Source organism: Chelonoidis abingdonii, chromosome 23 (assembly GCF_003597395.2).
Source record: "Chelonoidis abingdonii isolate Lonesome George chromosome 23, CheloAbing_2.0, whole genome shotgun sequence".
Classification (NCBI taxonomy): domain Eukaryota; kingdom Metazoa; phylum Chordata; order Testudines; family Testudinidae; genus Chelonoidis; species Chelonoidis abingdonii.
This window is the reverse complement of record NC_133791.1, coordinates 11,392,367-11,408,278: the sequence shown is the minus strand read 5'-3', so window position 1 is coordinate 11,408,278 and position 15,912 is coordinate 11,392,367. Positions and strand designations below refer to the sequence as shown.

At 47.7% G+C, this 15,912-nt stretch overlaps 1 protein-coding gene across 6 annotated transcripts in view; it reads left to right on the top strand.

The window, feature by feature from the left end:
• CASZ1 (castor zinc finger 1) overlaps positions 1-15,912 on the top strand; it is a 268,084-nt gene that overhangs the window by 245,920 nt on the left and 6,252 nt on the right. For 5 of the 6 annotated variants that reach the window (XM_075060343.1, XM_075060342.1, XM_032775447.2 and 2 more), the window contains 7 exons: positions 886-1,008; positions 2,667-3,002; positions 5,203-5,401; positions 5,991-6,162; positions 9,786-9,934; positions 10,416-10,650; positions 12,381-12,674. In XM_075060343.1, the coding sequence (XP_074916444.1) occupies positions 886-1,008; positions 2,667-3,002; positions 5,203-5,401; positions 5,991-6,162; positions 9,786-9,934; positions 10,416-10,650; positions 12,381-12,674 (1,508 nt within the window). The remainder of the gene's footprint in view (positions 1-885; positions 1,009-2,666; positions 3,003-5,202; positions 5,402-5,990; positions 6,163-9,785; positions 9,935-10,415; positions 10,651-12,380; positions 12,675-15,912) is intronic. The other variant, XM_032775450.2, reaches the window with a different exon arrangement.

The following is a 15,912-nucleotide window of genomic DNA, read 5'->3' as shown; positions in this document are numbered from 1 at the left end:
GACATGAGCAACACATCTCAAAGAGCACGTTACCATAAAAGGTAATGGTCTCTTCCTGTGTAATTTTGAGACTTTCTGATGATGCCTGTTGAGCTGTATTTGTTACACAGTAGACATCTGAGAAGTTACAATCCCCCGCAAAGGTGCTACGCTGTGGTTTCAAGTTGAGATGTGGAAAAGCCAGGACATTTGGCTCTAGATTCAACCCCTTCCCATGCCCTTCAATGCCTTCCGAGTCAGAGCGTGTGGCTTTGGACCCACCTCAAGTTTCAAGTCTGATTGGAATTGGCCAGAGTTACTCATTCTCACTGTCCTCCTGTCTTGTTAGTCTTTGGTTTGTACTTCTTATGTTCTCAGACCTTGACCTCTGGCTTCACCCCCACATTTCTTCCTTTTTTGGCACTCCTAGTGCCATTCCAGCTGTGAGAATCATCCCATTCAGTTTGAGTGGTGCTCCCTAGGTCAGAATCCCCTTCCATTTGCATCTTCTTTCTTGCTCCCCAGGCCCACTGCTTCTGTGCACAGATGCTTTAGAACTTCACTACTCTTCATCGTTTGTTTCAGGAAAACTCCACAGCCTGCTCCTATTGAAGTGAATGCTAGTTTTGCCATTGACTTCAACAGGAGAGAGTTAAGACTCCCAATTTGTATGTTGAGGTACATGCCAGGTTCTTGTAATTGAGCAATCGTGCCAGAGATTTCCTTTGCGCGCGCACACAGAGTGACATCAGAGCTGTGGCCTGTCCAGCTTCTTGGATCTAGGCAATTAAAAAGAAAAGTTTTGATGCTAGAAACTCATGCGAGTTTGTTTCCCCACAATTCCCTTCAAATGATGCTGCCACCAAAGGGCTCTTTGTAAGCCATGTGCTTGTCTCCTTTGGCCAGGTTTGGTACCAAGGATTTCTGTGACGCCCACTGCGACTTCCTCCATAAAGTGCATTTCCACTGCGTGGTGGAGGAATGTGGTGCCCTCTTCAGCACCTTGGATGGGGCCATCAAACATGCCAAGTAAGTTGAGGTTCAAGAATCCAGAGACACGCTCCAGGGAAACCCAAAAGTCACACAGTGTACACAGCCTGGATCAGGGCTGGGGGGTCCATTCTGTAACTGCCTTTATGAATGGGGCTGTGGGTTTGCATGTTGGCTGAGAGGGCAGCAGTTGGAGTATCCACAGGCCTGTTTTAAACATATCTGGCTGAATTGCCTGCAGAATAGCTGGGCATGCTCTTTAATTTTACAGTGACTCACAATAAGTGTGCACCGGCGTTGTGCTCAGCCTTTGGCAAATGTGTGTGTCATCTGGTTTGCAGTGTCAGCAGGGCTGAGAAGTGGCCAGTCCGGTTTTCCCCTAAGCTGCCCAGGAGACTGTGCACCAGGAACGCAGCATCCCAGCATTGTAGAATTGTGCAATAGGAATTATCAACATAGGAAAGACAGATGGGAGCACCGTTAAAAACCCGCTATTCACTGCCCCGGCACCTTTCTTGGAGTGGTGTTGGCAGCGCTGCAGTCACTGCAGAGTAGCAAATATTGCATTTTTAATGGTGCCCACTGTATTTGTCTCTGCAAATCCCGTTTAACAAGCACCTTCCCTGATTATCCAACACAGGAGAGAAACTGCTTTCTAGGTCCCTATTTCTATGGCTCTCTTTGCTTTAAAGATCTTCTCTGCAGTGTAGGCAGGGGGCTTGGAGCTAAGGATTCAGCCAGCCCAGCCGTAACATCCCTCTCAGCATGGGCAATATAGCCTGTGGCCCTTCTTGTCACCCTCAGAGTACTTTGGAGAGCAGTGGATGGGGAAGACTGAGGAAGCCAAAAAGTACTCACATATGGGCCAGATCTTGAAGTCTGTACCGCATCCAGAACTCCAGCAGACTCTAGTGTGAGTCTTGCATAAAGAAGGACTTTGGGATTTGACCCCATTGTTGCTATAACGAGAGCAGCAAAGGAAGGATTGGCCCCAAGTTCCATCTGCACTATCTGGAGGCAGAGAGATTAGAAAGTCTGAGATATTTTCTACCCCAACTTCCAAGGGCCACTTACAGCAGTCCCTATTCAAGCACAGTTCTTATTGAAGTCAATGGAAGATTTGCTCAAGTAAGGACTGAACCAGGACTTCACGGTGTGGCCATATGACTGTGGAAGTCTGGATAGTTTTAAATGGAAGGAAACTCGGAGAAAACAGAGCTGGAAAGACCTGAGAGGCCATCGATTCTATCCAGGGCAGGATTGTTTCCTGTTGCATTTCCACTGCTTTTTTCAGCCTGTATACCAGTGTCCCAAGCAGTGGGGTTCCCATGCCTTCACAGACTCATGGCTCTCACAGCAGGAAGATTTTAGACCTAAATGGCCCACCTCAATTTTAGCCCATTGCTCCTAGCTACACCCTCATGTGCCTCCTTAAATAATTCCTCTGCCTGTTTGTGGCCAGATCCTGGGGGGACCTAAAGTCCATGGGAGCTGGGGCTGCTCAACAGCTGTACTGCACATCTCAAAATTTTGGTCATGGTTTACACCTGTCATGTACTCTGAGCTTGTCTTCATGTTCCCCTGACCCTTGGTCACCACTTAGCCAGCCTCTCCATAATCTGCTCTTTTTTCAGTCAAGGACTCAGCAGCGCGCACTTGCTCTCTCTAATGTGAACGGTTGTCTCTTCTCATTGCAGTTTTCACTTCCGAACAGAGGGTGGAGCTGTGAAAGGAAACTCTGAGTCTCCCTTCCCAAGTGCTGCAGAGACCAAGACTTCCTTGGCCCTCTCATCGCCATCCACTACTTCCATCACTGTGGCAAGCGCTCCCACCCTGGATGTGCCCACTCCGAGCCCAGCGACTGTGCCCTCTGCTCCCACGTTGCTAGCTTGGAAGCAGCTGGCTTCCACCATACCCCAGATGCCTCAGATCCCAGCATTGGTGCCTAACCTGGCAACTTCACCCTTGGCAACAACTTCCCTAGAGAACGCTAAGCCTCAGGTCAAACCCGGATTCCTTCAGTTCCAGGAGAAGTGAGTTCCTTGGGTAACAAGGGGATGATTTCTTGGCTGCCCCAGGAGCCTCCATGTGCCCTCTTCAGCCGCAAGAGAGTAGACAGAGGCTTCTTCCTCCCCACTTTACCTCTGTTCAGTGCTTGATCAACCACTCTATGTCCACCTGAGGCTTTCACCCTGTGGCTGGGTGACAGACAGATCCAATGAGAGGCAATTTATTCCGTTTCCCAGGGTGTTCTCAGCACTTCTGCCTCTCCCCCAATCTTGCAGAAAAGCAATGATCCCAAATGTTTGAACATGTTTGGGAATCCTTTTAGATGAAGTCGGCAGGGGGAAGGTAAACCTGCTGACATGTCTCAGTTTTGCTGTACCTCCAGAGGTGTGAAAGCAAAGGTACTGGGCTTTGCATTGTGATTGAGGCCAAATGGTATGGGTCAGAGCACTGCAAATCCTTCAGAAAGAAACCCTGGTTGCCTGGTTCCAGGCTTTGTTGCAAAGCTAGACTCAGGCAATGTTTGCAAAAAGTTTGGTGAAATTGGTCTGGGTTTGATGCTAAGTTGGCCCAGATTTGGGATGAGTCTGGGCAAAATTGGGCCAATATGTGATGAAACCTAGGGAAAATTTAGTGAGTGATTTCTTTGACCTGAAACAAGGTGAAACTTGCTGTTTCCAGCTATGTTTCGCTCAAAGCAAGGACTGAGGTCTGCAAAGCTAACTAGGAATGGGTTTGTACAGACCCCTGGGAAGGAAATTGCTCTCGGCTCTGCCCACAGTAACACCTGCTGCCTCTTTGTTAGAATGTCAAATCTATATCTTGGACTGGCAGCGCATCTTTCTTTTTTTCCAGTTTATCGTTTTTAGTGAGAAAAAGAAGTGCTCAGATTCTCTGATCAAACCAGGAATGGGGGGAGGGGAGCAGATACCATCACTTCCTGCCTTGGAAGAGCTTTGGCATCCCAGCTGGGCTGCTGTGAAAGGGTGGTAGGTCTCCTGAAGTGCTTTGCTCCCATTTGCAGTGTTGTTTGCTGTTATTTACAAGGTAATTCGGGGGCTAAGCATTTGCCTAAGTGCAGCTGTAAAATAACACCACTGCTTAGCACCTTTATGAGTTTTCTGCTTTGAAGTCTTTTGTAAACATTCATTAAGCTTCATAACACTCCTGGGAAGCAGGCAAGTCTCCATTTTACAGATGGGGAAAAAGAGGCAGAGAGGTTAAGTGACTTGCCCAGGGCCAATGAAAGAATCTGAGCTGCATCTGGGATTAGAACACTGCAGCTCTTGGCTCTCCATCATGTGCTTAGGCTGGTAGGCCATGTCTCTCTGGGCCAGTAATTGATCCACTTATGTCTTCTTTCAAGCAAGCTTACTACAGGAAGTTCCTGTAGCAGGGCAGGTAGCACTGGGAACTGTGACTTGAATGCACAAGACAAATGTTTGGCCATCTTATATACTAAGCCCTAGAAATTCCCCGGAGTCTATATTTACATGGCCTTACAGTTTGAACTATGGGGATATGAATCGCCACACGAACACACGTGCTGCGTTGCAACTCCCCCGTGTGGACACTGCTTGTGCAACCTAAGAGGTACCTAGTTCGCAGTGACAGTGACATAGTCCTCTTTAAACAAGTACCTTTTCGTTTGCGCCTGCAGCATTCACCTGGAAGAGTAACAACACAGCTATTGTGCACTGCAATTCACATCCCATAGTCTGAACTGTGGGGCAGTGGAGACAAGCCCTTAGAGTTCACAAACTGCAGCCATAAAACAATGGAACATGACTGCCCTGGGAGAGGCACCAAGGCCATTTAGGTCATCAAATAAATCAAGGTTGCACCAATTTCTTAGCCGAGAGTTACCTTGGCAATTTGCAACGTGCAGCCCAAGTGCTTCACCTAATCTGTGCAAAAAATGGAGCCAAGCACAGCTCTCTTCATCCATTAACAGGAAGAATGTGGGGTCAACAGGTCCTAGGTCCCAGCATGCAGTGCTCCATCTTCACACACTCCTGTCAAGAGCATGCACTGCCTGCTGGGGCTGATCATGTCTGCAGGCTGCAGCTCCATGTTAACGAGGCTAGCCATGGGAGCTCTGTGGGCCACACGTGGCCCATAGGCTGCACTTGGGCTACCCCTCAATTAAATGAGTGAATGTTGGGAAAGAAGCCAAGGTGTGAGGGAAGAAATGACGATGATGTCTGGATTTTGGCTGTGTTCCAGTGACCCCTGTCTGGCGACGGACTGCAAGTATGCCAACAAGTTCCACTTCCATTGTCTCTTCGGGAACTGCAAATACGTGTGCAAAACTTCTGGGAAAGCAGAGTCCCACTGCCTGGACCACATCAACCCCAACAACAACCTGGTGAATGTGCGAGACCAGTTTGCTTACTACTCACTGCAGTGTCTCTGTCCAAACCAGGTAAGAATAATCCAAGAAGAGTGCCCATGGAGAAAAGGAAAAGGTAAAAGCCTGGCAAAGACAGGAAAACAAACTGGGGCCAAGTCATCCCTAACGTGACTCTGCTGAACCACTGAATGAATCTGGCCTCTGATGCACAGAGCTATTTGAAGGGGATAAACTAGAGAGAGCAAGACTTGGGAAATTGGCTCCAGACCAAAATATAGGCAGTTTGTATTTGTTCAGAGTAGGGGTGTGGGAAGGTGTTGATTTTGGACCATTTTTAGTGTAAACGCCAGGTAAGGCAAGGAAATTGTCTGGGTGGGAGAGGAAATGAAACAAAGGCAAATGAGGTTGAATATGGGCAAAGGATGCCTGTTAGTGGACTAGTTTCCCAAGTCCTATGGTTTGAAAATAAATGTCCAGATGAAGAGCAAATGTACTGTTCCCCTTGAAGAATGGACAGTGTGTGACATGGAACTGGAGGTCTTGCCCTCCTGTGACATTAACAGCTCTGTGACCTTCAGAGAGAAAGCAAGTTGAAGCAGGCAACTGAGAGCACGGTTGTTGGATAAGTCTAAAACAACCTGTCTCATTGGTTCCTCTACAGCACTGTGAATTCAGGATGCGGGGCCATTACCATTGTCTTCGGCCTGGCTGCTACTTTGTGACCAACATCACCACCAAACTGCCCTGGCATGTGAAGAAACATGAGAAGGCAGAGCGAAGAGCAGCCAATGGTTTCAAGTACTTCACCAAACGGGAAGAGTGCGGCAGGCTAGGTAAACCCACCCTATTCATCCTGTAACCAAGCCATGGGCTATAGTGCCTGACAGCTCACGCTGATAGCATACTCGGTCTCTGGGTTGCTTTCTCAGTCTAAGGGTGTAGCCATTCTCCTGATACACTAGAGACTCCAGTAATCATAAACCTTCCTTTGACAATATTTTTCATATTCTCTCTGGGAAGAGGCACCAGTAGTTTAGCTTACGGGACCATTTGACCCTATCTCATCTTTGAAGAATGGAAGTGAAATTTTCCCTCAATGTTTATAGTTGTAGTACTTCTGCATCCTCTATCAATGATGTATTTTAGATCATGTGACCCTGTGTTGGCCAATTTGGAGTGGGGTAGCCCAAATAGGTATAAAAATGACCCACTTAGGCTTCTCCATCCCCCAATGGCCACCTAGTCAGTTCACTCCTGTGAGTTTATTTGTAGTAAGTGTTCATTTATATGATCCTGAACAAGAGTGGGCCTTAAAGCACTTGACACGGAGATTGATTAGATAAGAATGATCATCCCCATTTTACAGGTGCACAGAGGTTGATTTTTCCACAGTCATTTTGTAAGTTTTAATAGCAAAATCAGGAACAGAACTCAGTGATCTTGTCTCCTAGCCCCAGCTCTAACCATTACAGAACACTGCCTTCTGGAGCCAGGAACAGAAGCCAGGCGTAATGGCACCCAGACCCTATCTAAACCGTAGACCGCACTGCTTTGCTATAGCTGACCCACAAACTGACAGATGTCAAAGATACAAAGAGTTAAAGGGAGATACAGCAACCCCCACACTCTGCACATGGCGGGGCACAACCCCTAACTTCTCCTCTAAGGTTCTCTTTGGTGCTTAAATATTGGAGTATATGAGATCCATTTCTGCCCTGGCTGGACAGGCTCCAGCTTGTATCCCCAGTGTTGTAATCAGGGGCAAGGGGCCTGTTAGCTTAGATGCTATGGCCATCTCCACACTGGCAGGAGAGGGCTGGAAGGCCTCTTCATTCCTGCTCAAAGAAGGCAGCCTGTAGTTCTAGTGGAAAATGCCTTTCCCCTTTCTTCTGGATGGAACGACCAGGCCTCTGGAGGAGCAACTTCCCCCTTTCTGACTGTTCGAGGCCTTTTCTCGCACCATGTGCTCTGCTGAACTTGCTGCTTGTTTTGGACTGGAGTGGGCTGGGCAGAGAATGTTTTCAGTCTGGGAGCAAGCAGAGAATGGTGAGAAATGTTTCTGTTTTGATGACTGTTCCTCCCTCCTGTGAGAAGGAATTTTCACACCTCCCAATAGCTATTTTGCCTGATTCCAAGCAGTTTGAGATGCAACTCTTTGATGCGCATTGCCAGGCCTGTATATCAAAAGCCAAAGGATAAATATTCCACCCCCCTGGCCTCTGTGGTAGCTTTTTTCAGTGCCAGCCTTCCACTGGAGTGTCAGCTCATCAAAATATCTGATACAAGGCACGGTGCTGGGCGCCTTGGTTTGCCCGCTAGCTAGATTCGTCAGGTAGCACCAAAGCACTTATGAAATATCAGTGCCTAAAAACATCCAGCAAAAAGCAGGGGAAACAATTACCCCACAGAGAGCTCGCTGGAACCACAGTCCAGCCCACTGGATTAAGGGAATTCCTCACAGACAGTGCCCCAGAGCCTCCACCACACTGCATGGGACTCACATGCCCATTACTCATTTCTGGCTTAAGGAAACCAGCCTGCCCAGTCAGCCCTGGTGGGACGTTTGGCCTCAGCAGGGTAGCTCAGCCTCTTGTCCTTTCCTACTGCTCCCTGGGAACGGATTACTCCAGAAGCAGTCAATTATTTTATGTCAAGGTATAGGCAAGGTCCAGATTCCAGAAAAAATAATAAAAGAATAACAATGAGTAAATTAAAGAGATTTTGGGGTCCATTCAAAAGCATCTGGTGGTCCGGATTTGGCCTGCGGTCTGCCTATTGACTACCCCTGGTACTCCGTTGAGAAGCAGGAGAGGGGGAGTCAACGGCCAAAAAATACAAACCTGTGACAGCCAGAACAAAAGTGTTCCCCTTCAGTTTTTAATTCATAAAAAATGTATGCCTGAGCGATGTCGTCCATGGTAACCAAGGCAACAGGTGTCAACACACCAAGGCTGGTCCTTACCTGGGTCTCAGTTTACAAATGTCAGGAGATTGAGCAGTTGCTGTTATTTACTCAACTTTTGGTGTTTCAGGTGATAGCTGGGGCTAGACAAAGCAGGGCGATGATATATGACACTCAGCCTGCCCTGCTGCCCTAGCAACGGGCAAGTCTTCACCTGCCCTTTGCTGATACTGTTTCAGTCCCGCCAGCACTGTTTGTTCTTCATCCCAAAGAACAGCACAACATGCTGGGGAGGGCAGATGAGGTAGGCGCGTGGGGGGAGGAGGGGCAGAATATCTAAACAAACACAAACTTGGCATGTACATAAAGCACCATCTCCGCCTTAAAGACAGGGCGAATGATTCAGGAGCTGTTTGGCAATGGCATGTCTACTGCGTGTGTGGGCACTGTGGGATGCACGTACATGTAGGAATGTCTTTCCACGCGATTGTAAATGAGTGTCTGTGTATGTCTCCATACAGGCATGTGTGTGTCAATGTGGGCAGCTAGCTGTGTTCCTGCATCTGTATGCAAGTGTGTCTGTTGTTCTGTAGGTCTGTGTTGTGTTTGTGTGTACAGCAAGTGCCTGTGTTGAGGTTTGTGAGTGTGTTTTCATCAGGTGTGCAACTGTACGTCTCTGTCAGCGTGTAGACATGTCTATGGTTTTACTGCAGCCAGCTATACTTCAGCTACAGGACATGGTCTGGGGATTGTCTGGTAATCAGCCACACAGATTTGTTATAATTTGCATGAGGCAGCCTGTGTGTGAGGCAGAATCCAGCATTTGCCCATAAAGAAAACACTAGTGGGGCTGTTTGGAAAATAATGGATTCTCCTTGGAGGCCGGTCCATCATGCGAGAATCCATGTAAGCTGTTTCCATTACTCTCAGCCTGGTACCAGCCCCTAGGTCACCAAACCAGGAGTAGCAACAAACGCTTCCTGGCTTCTCCACATTTGGCCTTGGAGCATGCACTGGTCAGAGCTGGAAAGTTGGAGATGGAATGGAGGAGCCTCGTGGCCCAGGGTGTTAAAGGGACTATCATTCTGCTTCCAGAGCACACAGATCAAAAGGAGCTGGCTGTTTCCAGCATGGAACAATCCTGGATATTATTCTTACTTTCAACTTCAGTTGTAAGCTCCTTGGGACGGGACCTGTCTTTTTGTTCTGGGTCCTGGTCTAGGATTGGGATTTCTAGGTGCTGGCATAATGCACATAACCAACATTAATAATACATTTTCCCCTTGTCCCCTCTGTCACAAGAGGGATGGTGGTGGTACTCTGTGGCTTAAGCCCATTTCCTGTGTCTAAAACAATTACATCCTTTCTCCCCATTACTCAGCTTGGGAAGGATTTAATTTTGGGTCTGGGGATGTCATTGAAGAATCCACAGAGCACTTCAGACCATCAGGATTCAATACAGCAGCAATCTGGTGCTCCCTTCAGTGTGTGCTGATACAACCCTTTCTCTTGCTATTTTAACATACCAGATTTGTACTGGTTTTGTGTCTGCAGGTTGCAAGTATAACCAGGTGAACAGCCATTTCCACTGCATTCGAGAGGGCTGCCAGTTTTCCTTCCTGCTCAAGCACCAAATGACATCCCATGCCAGGAAGCACATGAGGAGGATGCTGGGGAAAAACTTTGACCGAGTTCCCACGCAGGTGAATCCACTGGTTATTTAAGCTGCAGATACATATGTAGTGATGCACCTTTGATTACTCACTGCAGAACGACACTGGGCTGAGTGCTGCTGGGTACCCTCCCAGCGGCACTAGAGCCAAGACTCACATGCCTAATCTCTGAATGCTCCACCTAACCAGGGCAGGAGTGCTAAATGTCACACCCCCAACTTCTAAGTATAGTAGGATACACACGTTAGGGCACCAGTGCCAATGTACACACTCCCATCTGAATGCATGAGAATCCACACACTAGGATACTGGTGCCAAGATTACCACTGCCAGCCTCTGACTGAGGTAGGATTCACTCTCCTGGCCTCAGTGCCATGAGATCCACTTGCCAACATATTCCAACTATCCCTGAAGAACAGTGTCAGAGAAAACTAAACGTGTAAACAGATGGCTTTGGTCTTGACATCTCGCTTTTGGTGTGAAAAGTCCCCGTCTTCATTTCTTGCTGCAGGTTATTGGCCACACTTCAAGAAATGAAAATCTCCCCCACGTTGGCAGCCTGGCACCCAGCCCAGCTTCATCAGGAACCCCAGCTTCCTTTCAGGGACCCCAAAGCATGATGGACACTGAAACAGATGAGTACATGGATTACACTGGCTGTAGCCCTGGAGGCATCTCCTCTGAATCCTCCAATATGGACCGCAGCTGCTCCAGCACTCCAGTGGGCAATGAAAGCACATCAGCAGGTAAGGGGCAGCAGGGGAGAAATAGATTTGCAGGTCTCTGCTGCCAAGAACCCTAAACTCCCAGCCAGACGCCAAGGAGAAACTGCACCTTCTGACACATGGTGTCAGCCCCTGGCTCAGCAGAATATCACCTTACGCTAGCTAGCTCCCCCACATCATTCACAGGGAGGGAGTCATCTCCACATAGTTCTGGGCTGTCCCTTAACTCCTGACACTCCCTTCTTTTTCTCCCTCTGAAGAGGTTTTTGTCCTATCTTTCGGAGCTGGACCTTTTTGAATAATTGAACGGCTCAATATCTGTATCAGAGCTGTCGAGTCATTAGGGCTGTAAAGTTGATTTCCCTTGCTGTTCTGCTCCTTGCCTTCCCCCAGTATCTTTTGTGTTTCTCTGTGCCACATCTAGAAGTCAGAGGTTTCCCTGCACTCCTAATGCTCAATAAACTGGACAACAGAGACCCTCTGGCTTCACTCTTTCAGGAAGTGATGTGTAAGTAAATGATAACCTCTGCCATCACTTTCTCAGGAAGTGACCTATAAAAGCAGTCCACTGAGCTCCTATCCCCTTACGAGTGGTGATGCAGAAAAGAAAACCTCCAATGTCACTACCTCCTTATCAGAGCAATGCACAGAGGAGATCCCCTGGTGTCATGTCCTCTTTTAGAAAAGAATGCATAAAGCAAACTCTAACATCCCTTCCTATCTTGAGGATTGAGACCTGACCATGCCTAACTTCCATAAATTATGGGATTCTCTCTTCGGCAGGCAGATACAGAACTCATCTCTAATACCCCAAAGCAGGTGGGTAAGGATCCCTTAATTGTCCTTACCTCTGGCTGCCTGTTAGTATTCCAGGAAAGCCTTCTGTGAAGTCTCCCCAGGGCAACTTGTTTCTGAGTCTCTTTATAACATTTATTGTCTTTTGGGCCCTTAGTTTCAGACTTATTTTTTTCCTACTTTCCCTTCCAACACTGATTAAATTAAAGGTCAGGTGACAACTTGAGCCCAGCATTTCTCTGCTGAGGGGGTTCAGCTCAGACCTCTGGGCTGGGGTGATTGTTCATCTCCATTACTTTTAAACAGTAATGAATAAGAGTAATGAATGATTCCCACCGACACTGGGTGGGGGCAAGACTAACGAAGATGTCCTGACCTCTCACATCACACGGGGCACTAACACAACCTCTGCATGCTACCCTGACATAAATATTCCATGATAACAACAGCTGCACACAGTGCTAAAGCTCCTCCAGAGGGTTTAGAGGGGCAGCAGCTCCTAGGATTCTCTGTTAACTAACTGCACCATCGGAGCCATCAGTCACATCTCCCGGAGAACAACCCACTGACTAATAACCATGTTATGAGTGAATCCAAAAGCCTCTGGGATAACACCCTAGGACAGAGTCCTCTCAGCCACAGACTGGTGCACGCTGGTGCCACGTGGATGAACAGACAGACTAAACAGGGCAGGAATTTCTTTTTGGAAGCCAGGTGGCTCCACCCCCTGCAGTTGAGGCCACTCCTTGTTTTCTGCAGTGACAACCATTCCTCCTGCTGCTGCTGTCAATCACACATCTTCCATCTCCTCTCTGTTACAGTTCTGTTTCGTATGTGTGTGAATGTATTTTCCATTTTCATCATATTGCTTCCACTCTTGGGTTCTCATTTCAGTTCTTTTGTTTTTCCTTTTTGTTTTGTTTTTTCTGCTATTTTTTTCTCTCCACATTCTCCAGGCTGCCTGGTTCCTCCTCCTACTGCTGCTGCTGCCGATGACGCTACCCACAATGCACCACAACCTCCACCGCCTCCTCTGCCTCCATCTTTCTCACAAGCCTTGCTCAGGTCTCCTCTCCCCTCCCTCCCCTACCTCTTCTCTCCATCTTGTCTCTCATACTCTCTGCTCAGTGCCACTCTTGGATCCAGCAGGGGCATTGTCATGCCTGCCACCAGCACACCTGGTTTCTCGCCCATCATTGCCACTCCAACTCCAGTAAAAAGTGATGTTCCCCTAGTTCAGGATGCAGCAGGTAATTGTTATGTGCTTTATCTATGAGTCACAGCTCCCCATGCCCATAGTTTCTTCCCACCCCTTGAGTTCTGTTAAGTTATAAATGGAGAAGACATCACTGTGTCTCTCTCTGTCTTGATTAACTCTGTCCAAGGGCTCCCCGACACATACATACACCCTCCCTTCCACTGCTGGGATAATAATGTCATGCTGTGAACATGCCCAAGAAAGGTATCCGAAAGCACAGTAAATCGCTGTGAAAAATTCACAAGACCAGAAGCAATTCCTCATCAATCCCAACCCAAATCCAACAGCAACATTTGTAATGAAACCTGCCATTTTTGAGCCCCCTCCTCCTGTTAGGTGGCCAAAACGCAACATGTTGACCATATCGCATAACAGGACTTGGAAGCTGGTTTAGAGCTCTTTGGCCATCCAGTCTAGTAGCTCCCAGCCCTTGCTACACATCACTACAGGCCATTCCCATGTGCACCATGAGCTTGGGACTGGCTTTCTCTATCCCATGTTTTGGGGTCTCAGGGGCATAGGTGATGCCTCTGACACGATGCATCTCAGTTGAACCCACAGTTATTTACATCCACCAATTACAGCTGCAGAAAGTAAGGCTGGTTTTCAAACAAACAAACCTCTGGCCCTCAGTGTTTCAAACCTCTGGCCCTCAGTGTTTCCTACATGACAGAGCTCAGGGACATCACAGATGGGGGAGTTTTATACCCGCTGGGAATGGCTTTTCAGGGTGTGCCCAATTTGGCCCTCTTTTCCCAGCCTGCCTCCTTCTCGGTTAATTGGAACCATATTTGTGCTGGCAAAGTATGTTTTTAAAAGGATCCACAGCTCAGAAACCTGAGCTATCCTTTCCCTCTGCCAGCCAGGCACAGTGTAAGCATGCAGAGGTCTGAAACTCCCAAACAGTGGTCATTGCCCTGCCCAGAGCTTCATGGGGATTTTGACTGCTTAAGTGGGATTTAAATTATGCCTTCATGTGTGGTGATCCTCTGCAGAGGGGTGAATTTCACCCCAACAGCAGGAGTGTGGTCCAACAGACAGACAGTCACAAAACTGAACTCCTCTGACAGGCAAATCACATCACCCTTCTGTCTCAGTTTCGTCATCTGTAAAATGAGGATAATGATACTTTTTAAAGTTTTCTGACACTGATAGGTGAAAAGTACTGTATAAAATCATCCCCTGCTGACAGGACAGGCTGACTGTGAGCTACTTACAGTTGAGACCTGCTTCGGCCTAAATTTGTTGAGGCATGTTTGCCTCTAATTAGTTATTAGGGAATGAGCACAGTGTAGCGATTAGAGCCAGACGCACAGAATCAGGACCGCTGGGTTCTTCTCTATCTTCACACACCCTATGCAAGGAAGTTGAACTAGGCTAATTAAATATGTGATTTTAAACAGCTTTAGTTAAACTGGTGCAAAAGGCTGGGTGGAGACTTCATTTAAGCTGAGCTGAAATAAACCCGGCTTAACCAAACTGATTCAAAATTGTCATAAGCTAAACCAAAACAAGCCACTGTCACATTAAAGTAAAGTATGTGTCCATACTGGCAGGGGGATACTGCACTGGTTTAACTAAACATGCATTTCAGTGAGGACAAGCCATCAGTGTCCTTGGGCAAGTCATTTAACCTCTCTGTGCCTCGCCTAGCTCATCAGTATTATGGGTATAATGTCTTAGAGACAGTGGAACGCTCAATTAGTTACTCTGTATAGAGTGCTATGAAAATATAGTGTTGTTCATGTGCTAGGGGTTATTCAGTAATGTACCCACCTCTTTAAAACCAATAGTGTATTAATACTTCTTTGTAAGACAGACACATGGGGCCGCATTCTCTGCTCCCTTACACTGGCTTTACCCCAATGTAACTCCATGACTTCTATGTTGCTGTTGTTGTTTATTGTTTATTTTACAGCAGCAGCTAGAGCCCTCAAAGGAGATCGAGTTCCCATTATGCTAGGGGCTGTATACACCCAGGAAGAGATGGTTCCTGCCCAAAGAGTTTGCACTCGAAATAGAGAAAGAGGGTGAGAGAAAGGGACACTAGCAGAAGAGCTGGCAACTGAGACAGAGATTACATGATTTGCCCACAGTCACACAGTGAATCTGACAGAGCCAGGAATTGAACCAAGTCTTCCAAATTGCCATCCAGTGTCTGAACCCCAAACTATGGAATTACTCCTGGTTTATCGTGGCATAAATAAGATCTAGAATCAGGCCAGTAACTAGACTCTTGCAGCCTTTTTTTCCCCTCCCCAAAATGGGAGTCCAGCAAGGAACTGGCCTGGAGACCAGTGTCCTATACCAGCACCAGAGTGCAGCCTGCAGAGCGCTCCTGTGCCTCGCCACCCACAAGCACAGATTTGTGTCTGCTTTGGGGGACCTGGACCCTAATGGGAGAGGGATTCTGTAACCTTGAAGTCACTGCTTTGAATCTGGTTGGGCTTGATAGCGATGGAGCGTTCTCTCTATGGCGGCTAGTTAGAGGTGCAGATTACATCAGTGTAAGGGGGCTTCGCCCAGTTCCTAGTGAACATCACTAACAGCCATCACCGTGAATTGTCTCCTTTGTTCCCAGTGTCACCAGAGACACCATGCAACCTGAATGGGCACGTGAGACTTCTGTCCTCTGCCTCGCTCTCCTAGGTGTGGGCTCACTCCAGAGGGATGTTGGCATTGCATTTGCGGGGGAGTTTGGCCTACTGCTGTCCATGCTGTCCCTGCTTGATGGAGAGTTTGAACTCTTCTGTCTCCCAAGTTTTCAGTCTTGTGCTGTTCCTCAGCATTCAATGGTACTCACCATTTTGGAGACTCTATTTGATAAGCACCATCCAAGCTTCAAGGGGCATCATTTGAGGCCCTCCCATGGCTGACATGGTAAAACCAGAATCCACTACCTTGAGTACATGCTTACAGTCAGCAAAAGAACTTTACAGCATTCAAACATGAGTGGGTGCGTCTTCAGACTCCTAGAGCAGGATGCAAACCGCTTTGGTGCTGGGACCCAGACACTCTTGACACAGACCATGCCTCTTTTCAACAGGATGGCAGCTCAGGAAGGCCCATTTTAGTTGGAAACTGTAATTTCCAGTGAAATTCACCATTTTGCACCTGGTGAGAAAGTCTTCTTACCTCCCCAAGCCCTGCTCTGAGCACATTGGATCTGGAGCTGGGGTTTTCATCTTCCTCTGCAGCATGGGGCATGGGTCACTGCCAGGTGCAAATGG